This window comes from Lolium rigidum, chromosome 5 (genome assembly GCF_022539505.1).
Source record: "Lolium rigidum isolate FL_2022 chromosome 5, APGP_CSIRO_Lrig_0.1, whole genome shotgun sequence".
Classification (NCBI taxonomy): Eukaryota; Viridiplantae; Streptophyta; class Magnoliopsida; order Poales; family Poaceae; genus Lolium; species Lolium rigidum.
The window spans coordinates 252911128-252931751 of NC_061512.1; the positions used below are offsets into that span (position 1 = coordinate 252911128).

The 20624-nt window shown below is 51.3% G+C and overlaps 1 protein-coding gene across 1 annotated transcript; it reads left to right on the forward strand.

Annotated features, from left to right (window-relative positions):
• The first annotated feature begins 1674 nt into the window (after window positions 1-1674).
• On the forward strand, window positions 1675-16103 carry LOC124655068 (wall-associated receptor kinase 5-like). The gene is made up of 4 exons (XM_047194035.1): window positions 1675-1744; window positions 13326-14222; window positions 14335-14514; window positions 14709-16103. The coding sequence occupies exons 1-4, from the start codon at window positions 1723-1725 to the stop codon at window positions 15884-15886; spliced, it is 2277 nt and encodes a 758-aa protein (XP_047049991.1). The 5' UTR covers window positions 1675-1722; the 3' UTR covers window positions 15887-16103.
• Window positions 16104-20624: the final 4521 nt, after the last annotated feature.

The window sequence follows — 20624 nt, forward strand, 5'->3', positions numbered from 1 at the left end:
TCGCCCCCATCTGCAACGCGTCTTCCCGACCTCGATTTGCACCGGACGGACCTCTGCCTCCTAGCGCCTCCACGCGTGCTCCTCTCACCGGCGCCAATGCACAGGAGCAAGGCCGACACATGCCGACGAGCACACTGCTAAGGATCGGATTGCTTTTGATTTTTCTATGTAAGGTTCTATGTGTAAGAAACTTGGGCTTGTTTGCAATTTCAGTTTCTCATTTATGGGATGCTATAAAATCATCTTAGCTAACCATGTCTAAACAGACATAGCCTACCAAACAACTTCTCAACTCAACATATCTCAATAGATACGACGTGCCAAACATGCCACAAAATCTCAACCCAACTAAGATAGGTTCAACATGTATGAGTAGAGATAGACAATCTAGAGTGACCTGGGCTACCAAACACACCCTTAGTGGTGTTCTTGGGTCTTCAATTAAGTTGCGGAGAATTCTCAAGTGTGAGGTTTTCGTGGCGGTTTTTTACATCCTCCAATTAAGTTGTGGAGATTGCCCCAAACTTTGTGCGTGTTCGGTGACCACCCTCAAGGTTCCATAGTAGATCGAGAACTTCCCTTTTGGCGGGAAGGCTCGAGGAGAATACGGTGAGGTCTTCGTGGCGTTTGGAGTACTTTGGCATCCACACCGCTCCAACGGAGAGTAGCACTTGCAAGAGCGTGAACTTCGGGATACATCGTCGTCTCCGCGTCAACTCGGTTATTCCTATACCCGATCTCTTTACTTATACAACATACTTTATGATAGTCTTCGTGCTTGAAATTATATATCTTGCTATCACATAGCTGCTTGTATTGCTTAGCATAATTTATTGGTGCACATAGGTGAACTATACTATATAGGTGTTGGATTTGACAAAGTACACACTAGTTTTATTCCGCATTTGTTTAAGCCATAATTGTAAAAGTTTTAAACCGCCTACTCACGCCCCCCTCCTCTAGGCGACATCTATGTCACCTCATCGGTCTGAACATGGTATCTAGACCCCCCTAAAAAGATAATATGGGTGCGTCCAAATATTTTTTATTGATGCCACTGGAGATGCTCTTACATAGGACCGGAGTCCGAACATTTTTTAATTGATACCGCTGAAGATGGTCTTACATAGGACCGGACGGGGGTGAATATTCTGGGTCCACGTTGCTCTCTCTGCGCCCGCACGGCGACCTAGTAGCACATGGCGTCGGCGTCGATCGGGGATCCAATACGTACGTACTTGGGTCCATCGGCTGGCGTTCCCTTTCACAGCATACCTTTCTACAGAGACCGAATCTGATTACCAACTGTTCAATATTCCAATGTTCCATCTCATCAGTTGCCCCGATAGGTCTGCACATCACGTCGTGCCTGAGAATTAAAGAAGTGAAAGGGAAAGATCAATAGAGGTGAGGTCTTTGCCCTTTTGCAGTAGTCTACACTCACCTAGCTAGCTGCCAGTTGCATGACCTAACATGATGCCAACTTCCAGTCTGAAAGCATGCGTACGTATTGCGGAAAATTGAACCTTGATACTAATCAAGGCGATGACTTGCAGTCAGCTCCCCCTCACGACTTTGATTATTATTAGGGGAGACTTGACTACATCTTACACATCTCATACTACTGTATATAAACATTATCTCTTTTGTTCTCTCTCTCACATGCCCCCACACATCTCATACTGCTATTGAGAGACAAACCCGGCGGCCGACGCTCCAATCATGGATTGGTCCCTGAATACTGGTAATTTTTTTCTCCTCTGTCTAGCTACTTGCTACATTTTCAAAGTTTTCTTATTTCATGTTCGGCAGCGGTTTTCTTTAGTTATTTTTTGTCAAAGAGAGAGGATCACCCCCAATAATTTTCATTACTGGAAGCCAACAAACAAAAGAGTTTTATGCCACGTACGTGTCACAAGCTTAAATCTTCTTCCGTAGGGTGGAAAGGTGGGCAAAGTAGAAGAGGACATGCTTAACCGAATCTTGGTGATGTCAGCCCACTTTTTTACCAAGTTAGCGAAAATTGTGTTACTAGTTTTGAAAAGTTATGAATCAAACTACATGTACCCCACAAATAAAAAAAGGGACAGAGCTACGTAGCTGCCGCCCTGAGGATTGGAAAATTGAGCGGGCGATTGAATGTTCGGACGGAACCTTGTCGGAACTGGTTTTCCCAGCTCAAGCGATCCATGCTGGGAGCATGTGCATGCATGCATGTCAAAATCACCCAAAGCGCATATGGTGAATGTAGACTAAATGACAAAACTGCTGATATCATCAGCAGTAAATGCAAAATTCAAAATTCAAAAAGTTCAATTCCATGCATCAATGGAAAAGACAACCTTCAGTTCAATTCCATGCAGTTTGAAAACAGAGTATACATTAGTCAAAAAGTAAAGAGAAACATCTTTGTGGGAGCATATGGATGGATCCAAACCTTCACCAAATAGTGCTTTGAAGTGAAGTGTGGTCATGGATATGACATGAGACTATGCAAATGCATCTATCATATCAAACCCAAACTGCAAAAGGTAAAACAAATCTGAGAATAAAGCTGAGCCACTGAACTCCGGACCAACGAAAAGCCATGGCTGCATCACAGAGCTCGATGAAGATGGAGACAACGAGGAATTCCGACAAGTAGAGACACAACGCTTAGAATGGAAGGGAGGAAATCTAATCCACAGTTTTCCCCGCATGATTTACTCATAGGCATCCAAACATCTACAAGTGCAGAACCAGATGGCAAACGAATTTTTGCACTGGTAACGCTGCAATAAAAGGCCAAAACATACAGATATCATACATTAGCGATGCACGTCAAACAAAATCTTACAAAGCATCAAATGACTTGCACTATTGATGTACACGCATTTCACAATACGCAGCAAACAGAAACTGGATATGGCACTGAAAAGATGCACGTTGGCCACAAATAGACCTTGCTTTAGGGTATCTCCAGCGGCGCGACGCATTTTAGCGTCCGTGCGCGTCCGTTTGCGACGACCCTTTTGGTCGAAATCGACCGCGCGTCGTTTGCGTCGGGGGTGGCTCCAGCGGCACGACGCATTTTTTAGGACGAGTCCTTTTTTTTAAACATGAAACATAGTTTACATACGTAAAATAAACCTAAAACGCCTACTGCTCCTCGCCGCTGTGCTGCTCGTCGTCGCTGTCGATCACGATGAAGTCCGGTACGACCCAAGGCCAGTTGGCATCCGGGGGAGCGTACGCCGGGCGCGCTGCCGGTGCTGGAGGTTGAGGAGGCTGCGGCTGTGGCAGCGGTGGAGGAGCCAAGTACTGCGGCTGTGGCGGCGGTGGAGGCGCCCAGTACTGCGGCTGTGGCTACGGTGGAGGCGCCCAGTACTGTGGCTGTGGCTGCGGTGGAGGCGCCCAGTACTGCGGCTGTGGCGGCGGTGGCGGAGGCGCCGCCGACTCCAGGAGCGCCCGTCGAAGTGCTTCATCCGCCGACGAGCCCGGCGGCATGACGCCGGTGGCGTAGCGGGGCAGCGGCGGCCGCACAGGCGCGTCGTGCTCGGAGACGAGGACGGCGACCTTCGCCATCTCGTCGTCCGTCATGTTCTCCGGGAACTCGAAGTTCCGGCCCTCCGCCAAGGCCTGCTGCCATTCGTGGAAGACGACAGCGACGTCGCTGTCGTCCTTCGCCTCCTCGCTATGGTACGCGAGCGCCTCGACGTAGTCGTCGTCGTCGTCGTCGTACACACCGTAGGCTTCATCGTCGTCTTCGGCGTCGTTGTGCTGCGTCTGCTGACGTCGCGTCCGCGCCTGCTGACGACGCATCGGCGCCTACTCACGACGCGTCGGCGCCTGCTCACGACGAGCCGCCGGTGCAGGGCCGAAGGGGTAATCCCTGTCGCCCATGAAGCCTGCCCTTCGTCTCCTGTCCGTCTCGGTGGACAGGCACGTACGCCAAAGCTCGGAGTCGATGGCGTACGCCGGATCATCGCGGAGGTCCGCCGGCAGATACCGCCTCCTGCGCCGGATCTCCGCGGTCCGATCGAGCTCGCGCGCAGTGACCGGAGGGATAGGCACCCGGCGGCAGCTGAGCCGCCAGCCACCAGTGCAGCCGCACGCCGGACCAGGGCGTCGCCGCACGGCATCCATTTGCCGTGCATGAGCCTCCCCACCGAGACGGGGAGCGGGATCTTCTTGCTGCCGCTGCCGGAGGCCTCGAAGTCATTCTTCTTCCCCATGGCGCTGCGGCGGTGGTGGTGGTTGTGGAGGTGTGGGCGAAGTAGCGGCGCGGCCGGTGGGCTTTTATGGGCGGGCGCGCGCGGAATACGATGCCATTGAAGGCGGCGCAGAAGCCCAACCGCCGCCCGCCAGTGCGCGCGCAGAACAGGCAGCCGCCCCATTGATGCCGAAGGCTGCGGCGCAGACGCGGAAGCGCTGACAGCCTGAATCTATGGCGAAGGCTGCGGCGCAGACGCGGAAGCGCTGACCGCCTGAATCGATGCTTTCGATGCACACTCGCTACCAGGCGGGCCCGGTGGGGAAGCGAGCGGACACTTTGCGCGTCCGCCGAGCGTCCGCCGCGACGCAAACCTGGCGCATATTTGGGCCAGGTTTGCGTCTCCGCGGACGGCCCGGTCACTTTGCGTCGCCCCGCTGGAGGTGGTGCCAGACGTATTTCCGGTCACGGCGGACGAAAACGATCGCTCAGCATCCGTTTGCGTCGCGCCGCTGGAGATGCCCTTAAGCGGGTAAATAATCCATGCTGACGCGCCACTGGAGATGCCCTTAAGCGGGTAAATAATCCATGCACATGAAACAATGTCTTACAAAGCATGAAAGGACTTGCACTATCGGCGTACAAGCAAACAGAAACTGAATTTGGCACATCATTTGGCACAGAAATGATATACATTGAGAACCAACCTGAGATTGGATGGTTAGGAGGGCAGTGGCACCTCCAGCCCACCAGAGTTTAAATCCCAGATTTGACACTTTGATGTCTCATAAAGGCGGAATTTTCTTCAGTGGGAGGCGACGTTCCCGTCGACAGCGAGGCGCCTGTGGTGACTTCGTCAATCTCAAGACCCGCCGGAACAGTTCTTCAACGCAGTCTCTTGGAGGTGCTCATAGGGGTAGGGTGTGCGTGTGTGCGTTCATAGTGGTGAGTGTGTGCGCGTATGTATGAGCGTCTTTGATTGTACTGTGTTTCGCAAAAGAAAAAATGATATACATTGGCCATAGTAGAACCTTGCTGGTCCACTAAGCGGGTAAATGCAACTAGTCAAAGCAGAAACAGCTAGGCGATCATGAAAGAAAGCACAATTATCATAACCAAGTCTAGATTAAGCATTTCATCAAACAGCTCTAAGGCACATGATGCAGTAACGTGTACTTCCCTCATCCTACAGCTTTTCACACGGAAGAAAAACGTGTTTTTGTACTGCGCTCAACTACAGCTTTTCTGTCCCTCTTTGCTTTTATTCATACGGAAGGAAAACATGCTAAGGGCATGAGCAATGGTGGTATACACAACTAGTTGCTCCATGTAAAAAAGTTGTTAGAAGCAACATGAGCAATTTTATATCTTCAATGGAAGTTACAACTTTAGTCAGAAAAAAGAGAGATGGAACCCCATAAGTATGACACTATGTATCTCTTCCTCTCCAAAAAACATGCTTTTAAGGCTGAAGATCCCACTTCCTGAAGAGGAGACTGCCTTCTCATCCGAACCTATTTTGGACCACCGAAACCTAATTAAAGGTGTGAGGTCAGAGCAGTCCATTGGTCATGCCCTAAGCAGCGTGCTCCACTACCGATCGTGTCCATCTCCACGATCCTAGCTTCGTGCTCAACAAACAAGACCCAGTCCTGGTGCCGCACAAGTCGCAGCAGCCAGCGCCAACAGAAGCCTGAATGAAAACGGCCAAGTGCCTAAACTGACGACGAATAACAGCTGTGTCGAACAGATGGACACTTATGCAAAATCAGAAACTAGTCCTACTGACAGGGATTAAGGCAACAGCTGGAAGTGCGTAATTGTCTATTAATCCGGTATGGAGGTAGTAGTACATAATTTAGACTAAAAACCAAGCATTCACGAGATGGTATAAATATAGATTGAATAGATGGACCATCAGATGGTGGTAGAATTCACATGCAAACATAGTCGCCAAATGAACTCCGTGACTCACTAACTCTAATTGGGCATTGCCTTTATTTAGTACTAAATTTGATGCGAAGATTGACGAGTCAAATCGTTTAAAGTAGTGGACTAAGCTACTAAGTAACTACTGATATATTTCCAAATGATCGGGGGAGGAAAAGCCATTTCTGAATAGCAAACTGCCCCGCACATCGCACCTGTCACGGTGTCACTGGTAGAAAATAGGGATTCCGTTCAGAAGCTGCCCAAACACCAGTCTCAGTTCGAACGGCTAGGACGCCGCACGGTTTTAGTTTCGATTTAAACGGTATATTTAGTCTTCCAGTTGGAGGCACTAACCAGGACTAAAGGGATTGCGGCAAACCTAGCCAATGCGAGCCTCTTTAGTCCCGGTTGGTGTCTCCAACCGGGACTAATAACCGGGACTAACGAGTCTCGCACCGGCGAGGCCTGCTGCAACCCCTTTAGTCTCGGTTGGTGTCTCCAACCGGGACTAAAGGTTTTTTTTTGTCTCCACCCCTCTTCCTAGTGGATCGTCTTTTTTAGCTTTGTAAAATACAATTTTTTTTATAGAAAATAAAAAATAAAAAATCCTTTAAGATGTAGGTAGGTTAGGTGATCTAGTTATTAAGAAAAATAACAAACATGAATTTTGACTTCTTTTGCAAAAAAGTGTATTTTTTGGTAAAATGGCAATATCTTTTGCATACACAACTCGGAAAAAAGTTTAATATATGAAAATCTATCTACGCAAAAAGTTACATCCGATTTCACCCGGCTATATCCGGTTAGCCAATTTTTAGATTCTCAAACTGCCAAAGGTAAATATAATTTTTTCAGATTTTAAGTTTTGCAAAAAATATAAAAAAAAAATTATTGTTATTTATTTATTCAAGATTATTATTACTTCATTACTTTTATTTATTAAAGTAATTATTTGGAATTCAAACAATAAATAAGTGTGATATCGTGACCAAGAGGTTAATAGGATTGATATGATACTAATATCAATAACACGTGTGCAAAGTACTTGGAAGGAACTCAGGAGCAGTTTGAGGATGGATGACCAATCAGGAAGTTTGACCACGAGTAAATAATTTGACTAGAGATTAGGTGTCGCCCCAGCGCGCACACACATCCCACGTGGAGAGCCTTTAGTCCCGGTTCGTAACTCAGCCGGGACTAAAGAGGGGGGGGGGGAGGAGGGCTTTTCCCGATTCTGTAGTCCCGGTTGGTTTTCCAACCGGGACTAAAGGCCCTTACCAACCGGGACTGAAGCCCCGTTTTTTACTAGTGCGCGACGCTTCCAGAGCGGCAACAGGGTGCCAAGCCCAGCAGCCATCGGGGCCTCCTCCTCTAGTGCTCTCCAATCGCCATCGTCATGGGGTGCCACCGGTGACGGGACCACCCTACTGCAAGGTGTGACGGAGATGACAAGGCGGCGCCGGATGCATGGTGCACGAGCGCGGTGGCTCGCCATGGAGGATATTAGCACGGCGCTCCCTGGATGGCGGGGCTGGCGCGGTGCGAGCTGGCCGTGCTTAGAGCATCCCCACTCGTTGGCGCTCCCCACGCCCAAATCCGGACGAAACAACCGCCGGATTGGATGAAATTAAGTCGTGGGGAGTACCGTATTTTCGGTCGTCCACCTGGAGTTCGGCGGACATAGTTTAAATTCAAACAAAGCGGGACGCTACAAGTACGGCCAGTTGATCGGCAAAAGGAGCAAAAGGATCAGCCACAGATCGGCGATCGGAGGGAAATTACACGGAAACAGGCTCATCGGAAGTCCCGGCCGGCACGGCGGTGTCCGACGGACCAGTTTCCTCACACGCCGTGGCCGAAGCGGCTGCGGCAGCCGATGAGGAAGCAGCGGCAGTGGATGTTGAAGCAGCCGCAGTCGACGAGGTAGATGGTGAGGAAGCCGAGGTAGGAGCCGGCGGAGACGACGAAGGACTGGCCGGAGTGGCTCGGAGGATGTCGCTGCGGTGGCCCTGGTACCAATTCCTCGTCTCCTCGTCCATCGGTTCCATGTTGCCGCCGCCCATCGGGAACGCCAAGTCTGTGTTCCTCTTCTTCGCCGCCACCGTCGTCTTCAGCGAGGCGATCTGGACGCCTTGGTTGGCGAGCATCTCCCGCCACCTGCCGTCGAACTTGTCGTTCCTCCCGTCGGCGTGCGACCTCAAGTCGGCCCAGCACTTGTCGATCGACGCCTGCATCCTGTCGGCGGGATTGTCCGTCTTTCTGAGCTCTTTGAGCTTCTTCTGGCCGAGTTCAGGGCGCCCTTCCGCCACGCAAGCCGCCGGAGCGTCGGGGTTGTACTGCTCGGTCTTGCTCTTCGAGAGGGTCGTGCGGGTTTCCTTCCACTTCTCGCAGTTCTCGAGGCGGGCGTAGACGTTCAGGAACTTGAACTGCAGGCTGGTGTCGTCCGTGTAGATGTCCAAAGCACGGAGCAGCTGGGGAAAAAAGAGCACAACGATACGGGTCAGCCTCACGATGATGTACCTCGGTGATGCAGGGTCGACGGAGCATACCTTTTGCTCCAAGTCGTGGCCGCTGATCGGCCTTTTTTCGACCTCCTCCTGTATGCCGTGCCATTTTTTGCAAGCCGTCTGCATGATCCCCCAATGGGTGGCCATTGCCTTGTCTCCCCGGTACACGTTCATGTTCATCTTGTTGAAGTAGGGATCGACGAGTTTGCGTTCCTCGTACGCCTGCCTCACTCGAAGCCAGTATGTGTCGAACGACTGATTGGCCCCGATTATGCCGTTCGTGGACACGGTCATCCAAGCTTCGGCGAGGCACTCCTCTTCCTTCGGCGTCCATTTGATACGCGGTTCGGCAGGCGGTGAGTCCTTCTTCCTCTTCTTCTTCCCCTTCGACGAGGTTGGCGGCGGCTTGAGTTGGCTCTTCTTCTTCCTCGTCTTCTTCTTCGACGGCTTGGCTTCCGTCGGCAACATCCTCCCGATGCTCGTTGTGCGCCGCCACAGCTGCCGTCGCCCTCGCCTCCTCTTGCGTGAAGAATCCCGGGCTCGCAGCGGAGGCCATGGAGCCGGAGGTGATCATCTCGTGGATCTCCTCTTCGTTCGGCGCCGCCATCGCACCGAACGGGAGCGGCCCTCGTCGCAGGGCCGGCGAGGTGCCCTCGAACTGGCCGCCGCTGCCGACGTCAAGCTCGGGCAGCGACGGCGTGGACCTGGACGGTTGGACGTAGGCGCCCTCTTGGAACACGGCAGGCGGCGACGGCGAGTACATCGAAGGGGAGAAGGACGACGGGGAACTGGTTGTACCTTGCGTCGGCCATTGGCCGGGGAACATGCCGCCGCCGCCGCTCATGGCCATGCTGATCTTCCTCGCTTGTTCGTCCTGGGCCGCCGCCGCCGCCCTCTTGGCGGCGGCTCTTTTCACCCTCTCCGCCCTGCCGCTTGTTTCCACCTCGCGCCGTTTCTCGTCAGCCGCCCACTCGGCGTTCGTCATGCCCGGCGGCCGCTCCTTCTTCGCCCGCGGCTTCCTCACCGGCGCCTTCGGCGGCACTGTGGTGGACGAGAAGACGAGGAGGAGAGCGGTGGTGGACGAGAAGACGCCGCCGGGAACTGGAACTGGAAGATGAGGAGAATGGACAAATTCAGCGGGAGAGAATGGGGATATGCAAGCAAATTGGAGGGAATGGGGATATGCAAGCAAATTGGAGGGAAAATCGACATGATTTGGTTTTCCTTTTTTTTCGAAATGGGGTATATCCCCAGCCTCTACATCAATCGATGCACACAGCTCTCTTTATTACCCAAAGTATCAAAATATCAAGTATCAAAGTTTTACAACTCAAAGATCATACAACCGTGTACACATAAACTAGCCAACGAAACAGTATAGTGACACGTTTATGCATCTTGAAGTCGTTTAGTAGGTGGCCAACCAGCCTGGCTGTAAATAGCCTGTGCCACCGCTTCCAGCCGGCGGCATCCAGCATGCATAGGCTCTCGTTGCGCCTCCGGTAGTAAGAGAGACCAGTCGTGGATCCAGTGTGATACCATACGGATAACCTGTAAAAAATTAACATTTGTATTCCTGTTAAAGACAATGTCATTACGGCTATTCCATATAGCCCACATCAACGCGCTAAAACCAACTCTAATTCTAACTTTAGCGGTCTTACCCACCCCATTTAACCAGTTCCCGAACATGTTTGTGACATTAGTCGGTGGGGGTATATTAAAGGTAAACTGAATAACTCTCCAAATAAGCTTTGCGAAGGGACAATCAAAAAACAAATGGTTTATTGATTCCGATGAATCACAGAACACACATTTCTTACAACCATTCCAATTTCGGCGAGCTAAATTATCTTTGGTGAGGATAACTTTTTTATGAAGAAATCACATAAAAATCCGAACTTTTAGTGGTATCTTAAGCTTCCAAATATATTTACGAAGAAAAATCGTATGACCATTCATATAGTCCGCGTACATTGACTTAACCGAAAAAGATCCAGAAGTTGTTAACCTCCACACCAAGGCATCCTTCTCGTCGAACAAGGAAATAAACATAAGTCATTGGACCAAATCGATCCAAGCAGCCCACTTATTTCCTGTCAAAGACCTTCTAAATTCTAAATTCAAAGGTCTATTTGTGAGAACTTCAGCGACTAAAGCGTTCTTTCGTCTGACGATATTATATAACGAAGGATACTGACTCGCGAGAGGAGCATCTCCCAGCCAAGTGTCTTCCCAGAAGCGTACTTGCTGGCCATTACCTACTAAAAAAGTACTCCGTGAAAAGAAATCGTCTTTCACTCCCATGAGTCCTTTCCAAAATGGAGAGTCGGATGGTTTCGCAGTCACTTGTGACAAGGTCTTGGTTTTAAGATATTTGTTATATAATAGTTCCTGCCAAACTCCTTGTTCGGTAAGGAGTTTATATAGCCACTTGCTTAACAAGCATCTATTTTTTAATTCCAAGACTTCCACCCCTAGCCCTCCCTGCTCCTTGGGCCTACAAATAATGTTCCATTTGGTCAATCTATATTTTCGTTTTAGCTGATCGTTCTGCCAGAAAAAACGAGATCGATAGAAATCTAATCTTTTTCTTACCCCTTTAGGTATTTCAAAAAAAGATAGCATAAACATCGGTAAACTTGATAGTACAGAGTTTATCAAAACAAGCCTATCTCCGTATGAAAGAAGCTTACTTTGCCAATATCCCAGTTTTCGCTCAAAGCGAGTTTCGACAGGATTCCATTCCTTGTTCAAAATCCGTCTATGATGAATTGGTATACCGAGATATTTGAGCGGAAGTGACCCAGCTTCACAACCAAAGATCTGTGTATACTGATCTTCCACCTCTTTGGCTTTACCAAAACAAAAAAATTCACTTTTGTGAAAATTTATTTTTAGCCCAGACAATTGCTCAAAGATACAAAGTATTAACTTCATATTTACTGCCTTCTCTAGGTCATGTTCCATGAATAAAATTGTATCATCAGCGTACTGTAGCAATGAAACTCCTCCCTCGACAAGATGAGGTATAAGTCCCCCTACTTGGCCATCGTCTTTCGCTCGGGCGATTAAAATGGCCAACATGTCTGCGACTAAATTAAAAAGGAGCGGAGACAGGGGATCGCCTTGTCTCAGCCCTGTCATCCGGATTTGGTTTTCCTGTCGCCGACTACGCGGGTCCACACGACGTTTCACGCCAAAATCTTTCGTCCGGAGTCCCCGAGCGCGCCCCGGGGGATCGGGGATGGCGTGGGCTCGCCGGATGGATGAAGGGCTAAATCCGGACGAAAACGAGGAACCGGGGGCGCGACTGGGCCGATTTACACCGTCCGGATGTAAAAATGGCTCGCCGGGGGCCTGTTCGGGGGGACGAGTGGAGATGCTCTTAGTCGCGGTGGTTGCGTCATCGATCTTGCTCAGTCGCTCGCAGGCTTGCAAGATCTTGGCAGGAGCAGCCATGTGCTGCTTTGTGCGATGTTGCAGGCGGCGGTGATGTCTGGTGGGGCGGATGCTGCCGGCAGAAGGACTGGAAGGTCCATGCGGTGGCAAGTCTCATCTTCAGTGACTACACGGTCAGCGTGGTCGGGACGATGCAGGCTGCATGCGCCAGTCGTTGGCGACTGCCTAGAGGGAGGTTGTGGATGGAGCCACGGGTCTGAGGATGTTGCAATAGGAGGGTCGATTGGTCGGATTGCGTCTCTCGGTAGAAGAATTTTGAGGTATAGCCGGGTGAAGACCCATCTCGACCATGGCTGGAGCCATGGACGGTGGCGTCAATGCACGTTGTGACTTTCTTGGAGGCATCGATGGGTGCTCTCTCTGAGGCAACTCTAGGGGAAACCCTGGACCCGACTGGGTCGGATGATGGTGGCGTTTTTTTTTTTTGTCATTCCCCTCTTGAAGGCACGAGTTATCATGCTTGATCCGACTAGAAGGACCAGCGGATAGCGATTTTGTTGGCATGTTGATTGGAAACGATGGCGGTGGCGAGCGGAGCTGGTTCATGGATGAGTTTTGGTAGTCGGTTCCTACCAACGTGTTTGAGGGGTTTCCTATACCTTGCTTTGTCTTCATGGAGTCGGCTGTGTCGAGTAGGAGCCCTGGTGGTGACTATGGCCTGGGGCGGGTGTTCAGTTGCAGGGGCTTGGTTGGTGCAAACTCATCTTGTCTTCTCTTGAAATGTTCTCCGTCGGAGTTGGAGCTATCTCATCGTTGACTCCAGTGGTTGACTTTTTGGCATGGATCGACATGGGTTCCGGCATCTGTCGCTGCGAGAGCTTCGTCGGTGGACGTCTTAGGTGAAATCAGAGTCGTTGCCTCAAGCAAGAGTGATCACAATGACGATCCATGGCAACCTCCACGGTTGGCCAGGGTCTTTTTATCGACGATGTGTGTGTGTGCTTCTTGTGGTTAGCCAGGTTGGCCAGGGTTGCCCCGTAGTATGTGGATGGTTTTCGCCTGGTTTTTCGCTAATTAACCAAGCAATTCTCTTCTTAATAATAACGAGACGAGGCAAAACTTTTGGCTCTGTTTCGGAAAAAAATGATCGGGAGTTGTAGGGATTTTCCCTATCAATGGTGTTTGGAGGAATGGCCAAATGACTCGTATCAATTACTATAGCATGCATAATCCAACCATGATATATATTTATATGTACGTGATCGATACACCTCTTGGTTATTGCCTTATAGGTCAGAAGCTCTTATTACTTTTCCTCGCCACCGTAACCCTGCAAACCGCTTATGGGTCCGAGTCCTCTGGGAGCATCAGCGTGCCGCGGCCTGACTGCAAAAACAAGTGTGGCGACGTCAGCATCCCGTACCCGTTTGGCATCGGAAACGGCTGCTTCCAACAAACACCCTTTAATGTCACATGCAATAAGAAGGGGGCATATCTGGCCTCAGCTGATGTTAAGGTATTGGAAATCAATCTTAACTTTGGCGAGGTTCGTGTTCAGAACCCATACATATCATGGAATTGTTACAGCACCAACGGCACCAATAAAACAAGTGATCTGGATTTCTTAAGTTTGGATTATTTTCATAAGGTTTCCAACACCAAAAATAAGTTGACATATATCGGGTGTTCTGAGCTTGCAATGATCGTGGGATACAGCGGCAACCTTCCTAACTTTACTGTCAACTCATGCTTTTCGTATTGCGATTTCGAAGGAGACGTCAAGGATAGCACAGAGTGCCTTGGCATGGGTTGCTGCCAAGCCTCCATTGCAGGAAACATCAGCCAATATTACACCTTTACCACACCAGTACCAGATATGTACAACTCTACCATTTGGTCTTACAGCCCGTGCAGCTACTCATTTGTTGTTGAGGAGGACTCGTTCAAGTTTGATCGTTCCTATGTCCACTCTTCAAGTAATTTCTTAAGTCAATACCCAGATGGGGTCCCTTTGGTAGTCGATTGGGTTGTTGGTAATGAAAGTTGTTCAGAAGCCATCAAGATGGGACCACAGTATGCTTGCCAAGCCAGGAATAGTTCATGCGTTGATGTGTCTAATGGCCCGGGTTACCGCTGCAATTGCTCTCGAGGTTACGAGGGTAATCCCTACCTAAAAGATGGGTGCCGAGGTACATACGCATATGCAACTTGCAACTTCAACCTATACTCTTTTATATCAGATTTTTATTGTTTATGGATTCATGTTGACGTTCTCTTTACTTCCTTGAAATTAAATGACAGATATCAATGAGTGCGAACCTCCAAATCAGTCCTCGTATCCTTGCAAAGGTCATTGCGAAAACACAGATGGAAACTACACCTGTTCATGCCTATCAGGACTCAGCAGCGACGATCCAAAGAGCATAGAATGCGTTAAAGCTGACACAAACACAGGCTACACAGCTCGGAACATGGCCATAGGTAGTTAACGATCATAATATTTTTCACATCAGTTGTGCACTCGTACTACTACTTATTATTATAGTAATTGAAAAGCTCTTCTGCATTTCTTACACATGTTCTATAGGCTTAAGTGTTCTTTTAGCCAAATTAATGTGCGCAATGTCGCTGGTTGAAATGATGGTAATTAACCGTACGTCATGCATTATTTTCAGGCATATCCGCCAGCATCATCTTCCTCATGGTCTGTATCTTCGCTCTGCATGCCGAGTATCAGAAAAGGAAGCTGGAAAAAGAGAAGGAAAGATTTTTCGATCAGAATGGTGGTCAAATATTATACCATCAAATTATGTCAAAACAAGTCGACACATTGAAGATATACACGCAAGAAGACCTGAAGAAGGCTACAAACGATTTTGACGAGAGCAGAGAGCTGGGTAGGGGCGGTCACGGCACCGTCTACAAGGGCATTCTCAAGGACAACAGGGTGGTAGCCGTGAAGCGCTCAAAGCTCATGAATGTTGCCGAAACCAATGAATTCGTACAGGAGATTATTATACTTTCACAGATCAACCACCGGAATGTGGTCAAGCTTCTTGGGTGCTGCTTGGAGGTGGAGGTCCCCATACTGGTCTATGAATTCATCTCGAACGGCACTGTCTTTGAGTTCATCCATGGTAGTCGTAACAACTACGAAAGCCCGCCTCCCTCGCTGGACACACGTCTCAGGATTGCTCAAGAATCAGCGGAAGCACTGTCCTATCTGCATCTGTCCACAAACCACCCTATTGTCCATGGAGATGTCAAGTCCATGAACATTCTCCTAGACGACAACTACATGGCGAAAGTGACAGACTTTGGGGCGTCAAGGACTCTCCCGAAGGATGAGGTTCAGTTCATGACATTGGTCCAAGGCACCCTGGGTTACCTGGACCCTGAGTACCTGCAGGAGAGGCAGCTCACGGACAAGAGCGACGTTTACAGTTTCGGGGTCGTGCTGCTGGAGCTGATCACGGGGAAGACGGCGATCTACCACGACGGCCCCAAGCAAGGCAAGAGCTTGGTGTCATTCTTCATGCTCGCGATGAAGGAGGGGAACCTCGAGGGCATCCTTGACGCGAGCATAGTGCACGCTGGGATGGAGACACTGCTCGGAGAAGTCGCCGAGCTGGGGAGGATGTGCTTGGCCGCTAGTGGCGAAGATAGGCCTTCCATGATCCAGGTGGCCGACAAGCTGAAGGCCCTACGAAGCACCTGGAGGAAAAAACTGGTGATAGAGCGTTCGTTCGTGGGCTTGTCATCTGCAGCTTCGGCACCTTGGTACCCTCCACCGTCGAGTACATGCTCGACGGTGCCGCACATGACTGGAATAGGTATTGACACACCCAGATGATAGTTTCAATTGATTATTGCACCATGCTAGTGAGAGGCTTGGAGCTTCGGGTCTTAATGCTATCCGTGGTCGTCCTGTATTTGTGAACTATTATTGTATGGACGTGGTTGCTTTATTTATAAAACGAGGCAAAATACTATTTTGAGAGTGTTAATATAGAAGTTGGAATTTGGTTATTACAAGATGTATATCGTAGTTTTTGTAATGCCGGCATAGTTATCAGGTTCTGGCAAATTTGACCTTTTTTTTTTCGAGAAAACGCAAAGGACATTTGCGTTTCATTTCATTGAAAAGATAGAAAGTTGTTTACATCCTCCTAGGAGGCAAGATACAAGGTTAGAATACATCAGTGCACATCCCAAGTGGATGGCAACACCACCCGCAAACCCTGAGCCCCTGCCCTAGCCCAGATCGTAACCTCCTCCTTGATGCTTTGTAACAGGAGGTGCATGGAAGGTTGAGCTCCATCGAAGACGCAAGAGTTTCTGTGTTTCCAAGTCATCCATGGGACCAAGAGCGTGATAGATGCAAGCCCTTTACGGAGAGGCACCGGCGTGTCCTGCTTTGCGCGGTGCCACCAGTCAAGAAGGCTAGGCTCACCGTCCGGCGGCCGGGCAGTCATCCGCAGCCAGGCTAGGACCTCGTGCCACACCTGTCGGGTGAAAGGGCACTCCAGTATGAGGTGGCGCATCGACTCCGTCGCCTGGTCGCAGAGGAGGCATCGCTGGTGGTGAGGAAGGCCATGTCGGGCAAGGCGCTCCGCCGTCCAGCATCTATCCATGTTTGCCAGCCAGTGGAAGAACTTGACTTTTGGCGGCGCCCAAGTCTTCCAAACCAATTTCCAGGAGCGACAAGACGTCGATCCGTGGAAGGTGGCTAGGTAGCAGGAGCTGGCCGTATAGATGCCGGAGTCCGTCCACTTCCAGATTAGCTGGTCAGGTTGGTCACTGAGGACGGTGTCTTGGATCATGTGCCATAGCGTCAAGTATTGGCCGATCTCGTGGATTCCAAGCAGCCCTTGGATGTCCCTAGCCAGAGCATTGTTGAGCATGCCTACAACGACCGTTCTTGTCTTGCGACGCCTCTTGGGGATGAAATCATAGAGCTGCAACATCAGCTCCTTTATAGCCCTGCCACGGATCCATCTGTCCTCCCAGAAAAGCGCTCGTTGGCCGTTCCCGACACACATAGTGGTCGAGGCAAAGAAGAGTGCTCGCTCGTCAGCGAAGAACTGTAGGTCGAGGCCGCTCCAAGCACGACTATCGTCTGTGCGGGAGAGCCAAAGCCACCGCAGCCTGAGTGCAAGGCCAGCCCTTTCAATGTCCTGGACGCCCAGGCCGCCAAGGGAAATGGGGCGACAGACGCGGCTCCAGTTGACGTGACAGTGCCCACCGTTGGCGGCGGCCCGACCGGCCCAAAGAAATCCACGCTTGATTTTTTCCACCGTCTTAAGGGCTTTTTTAGGCGGAGCGTAAGCCAGCAGCTGGTGAATGGGGATGGCGCAGAGGACGGATTTCACCATAGCCAGGCGACCAGGCTTGCTCATGAGTCCTGCCTTCCAGGTTGGCAGGCGCCCGGCTATTTTGTCGATGACAGGCTGGAGCTGCGCCATGGTGGGCCGTCGTAGCGTCAAAGGGATGCCAAGGTAAGTGATAGGGAGATCGACAACAGGGCAGCCCAGCTGAGCAAGGACCGGCGTGGCCATATCCTGGCTGCAGCGAATGGGGCTTGCAGAGCTCTTGGCGAAGTTGACGTTGAGGCCGGAGGCGCGACCGAAGAGATGTAGGATTTCCTTGACCGCCTCAAGGTCACTAGGCGTGGGGTGGCAGAAGAGGACGACGTCGTCAGCGTATAAGGATATAGGAGGGACGTCTTTCCGAGGATGAAGCCGCTGTAGGATGCCAAGCTGGGCGGTGTGCTTAAAGAGCTTGCCGAGCACATCGACGGCAAGGACGAAGAGCTGGGGAGACAAGGGGTCGCCTTGCCTTAATCCACGCCGGTGCCAGATAGGGGGCCCGGGTTCGCCGTTGAGCAGGACACGCGTGCTCGCGGAGGATAGCAAAATCGACAGCCACTCGAGGAATCTGTCTCCGAAACCGTAGCATCGCAGGGCTTCAAAGAGGAACGACCAAGATAGTGAATCGAAAGCTTTTACTAGGTCAAGCTTGAGGAGGATCCGCGGCTCGCCCAAATGGTACAGGAGCTTCGCCGACTGTCTCACGAGCACGAAGTTGTCGTGGAGAGTGTGGCCCATGATGAACGCATTCTGATTGTTGCTGACGAGGGTGCAAAGACGTGGGGCCAGCCGGAGCGACAAGACTTTGGCGAAGATTTTCGCGACCAGGTGAATGAGGCTTATGGGCCTGTAGTCCGATAGGTGACTAGCATCGGAGCGCTTGGGAAGCAATGTGAGAAGCGCCTGGTTGAGTTTGCTGAAGCCCCGGCCACGGAGGTCAAACAGCTGCTGGAAGACGGCGACGAAGTCGGCTCGTACCGTGGCCCAGCAGGCATGGACGAATTCAGCAGTAAACCCGTCAGGTCCGGGGGCTTTTCGAGCAGGCAACCTTTTTATTGCGCTCCAGATCTCCTCAGAGTCAAAGGGCGCATCGAGGTCGAGCAGGTTGTGGGGCTCGATGAGCTGGGAGAAGTCCAGGGTGTGTTCCCTAGTGACAGCAGTGCCCAGGAGAGCGTCGAAATGCTCGTAAGCAGCCTCAGCCATCTCGGTGTGGTCAGTAAGAACGCCCCGATCCGTGGTGAGGTTGAAAACCCTGTTTTTCTGCTTCCTGTATGTGCATTGACGGTGGTAGAACGATGTGTTCGCGTCACCGTCCTTCAAATTGGCAATTCTGGCACGTTGGCGGGCAATGGTTCGGTCGAGGGAGGCGAGTCCAAGATAGGAGACCTTTAGTTGCTTCCGTAGCTGGCTCTCATGGGTAGTTAGGTGTATGCTCTCTTGCGCTTTGTCGAAGCGGGAGATGAGCTCATGGGCAATCGCCATTTTTTACCTGACATTGCCGACCGTCTTTGCGCTCCAGCTCGATAGCATGCGTGCCGTAGCTTGCAGCCATAACATGAGCCTCTGGAAGGGATCAGCGTCCCAAGCGGAATTCCAAGCCGCCGTCACCGTGTCTTGGAAGCCGTCAAGCCGCAACCAGTAATCTTCGAAGTGGAAGCCATGATGTGCCACAGGCATGGGGCAGCAATTGAGGAGGAGGGGACTGTGATCAGAGATAACAGAGGCCAGGCAACGAAGGTGGCTTTCCCCGTGGGCTTCCTCCCAATCGACAGTGCACAGGACCCGGTCGAGGCGAACCAAGGTGGGCGGTGATTGCTCGTTGGACCAGGTGTATCGGCGCCCATTGAGGTATATCTCTTTGAGGAGTAAGTCATTGATGAGTCTCCTAAATCTTCCCATCATGCGCCGGTCGAGGTTATCGTTGTTTTTGTCAGCGGCTTGGTAGATTAAGTTGAAATCGCCGCATAGCATCCAGGGGCCTTGACAGTCATTCCTGATGTCACGCAACTCTTGCAGGAATTGGATCTTCTCGTCAGTGCTTTGTGGGCCATAGACAACCGAAATCCACCAGGGTGTGCTCATCCCCGTGGACACCTTGGCCGTCAGCGCGTTTGTGGTGAACAATGGGTCAGTAATGGTTACTGCCCTGCTCTTCCACGCGAGGAGGATGCCGCCACAAGTGCCAATAGCGGGGAGATAGGTGTAGTCATCAAAGTCAGGGCCTAGCATCTCTAAGACAGTGGACGAGTAGATCAAAGCCATTTTAGTTTCCTGAAGGCAAACAATGGATGCTCCGGCAGTGTCAATCAACGATCGGACGGTGAGGCGTCTAGCCCGGGCATTAAGGCCTCTAACGTTAGAGATTACAACTTTTAGGCCGCAATCCATGGGAGAGGGATCGACGGCAGGGCGAGTCCAGGCTGATCAATGCTCGCAGGCGACGTCGACGCTTGCTGCGGCTGGAGTAAGGACAGCCGTGGCAGGAATGTGCCTGTCAACCAAGGCGGCGATGGCGGAGAGGACGGCGAGGGAGATGGGCACAGCGAAGACACGATCGTAGGTGGTCATCTCGGCGGCGGTAATGACTTGGTCAACACTTATGATTCCCAGGGTGCGGAGAATCTGAATGTGAGCTCTGCGCTCCGCTGTTGGTGGTGCTCCGGTACTTGCTCGCATGGCTGATCGTTCTCGGCGTGGAGAGAAGTTTAGAGGCCGCCGTCGTGACTTTCTCCCGGGCGGCGGAAGCGCGGCATCAAGCTCCTTGGTAGCTGCTTTGAGGAAGTCCCCAAGGGTAAATGGCTGGGGCACAGGAGGTCGACTCCGGCGTCGTAGGGTAATCGGCGGCGTGGCAAAACGTCCTGGTGCAGAACGCAGGGGTGTAGGATCATCGACAGGAGGCGTGGGCTCCGTTGCCTGTGTGGTGCTGGGCTCTGGCAAAGTGGACTGGGTGGCCTGCCTGCGCAGAATGAAGATGGGCTCCTCGAGATGGGCCACGTTGCATGGGCTGGGCTGGGCGGGGCCGCTAGGGTTGCGTGGGGACGCCTGAGGCGTGGTCGGTGACATGGCCACGTCCGGCGAAGGGGCTTGTAGGTCGGCAGAAGCCTCCAAGGTGCGTACAGGAGGAGCAGCAACTCTTTGCCCCGACAAGAGATCTTCCTCGTTTGCCGGTCCCGTCGAGAGGGAGTCCGGAACTTCGCTTTCCAGCGCTGTAGGATCCCGAGG

Excerpts from the sequence above, each read along its gene's own strand:
- LOC124655068 (XM_047194035.1), top strand. The coding sequence starts at position 1,723 with ATGGATTGGTCCCTGAATACTG. Across the intron at positions 1,745-13,325 it reads GGATTGGTCCCTGAATACTG|GTCAGAAGCTCTTATTACTT; the intron begins GTAATTTTTTTC and ends ATTGCCTTATAG. Across the intron at positions 14,223-14,334 it reads CCTAAAAGATGGGTGCCGAG|ATATCAATGAGTGCGAACCT; the intron begins GTACATACGCAT and ends ATTAAATGACAG.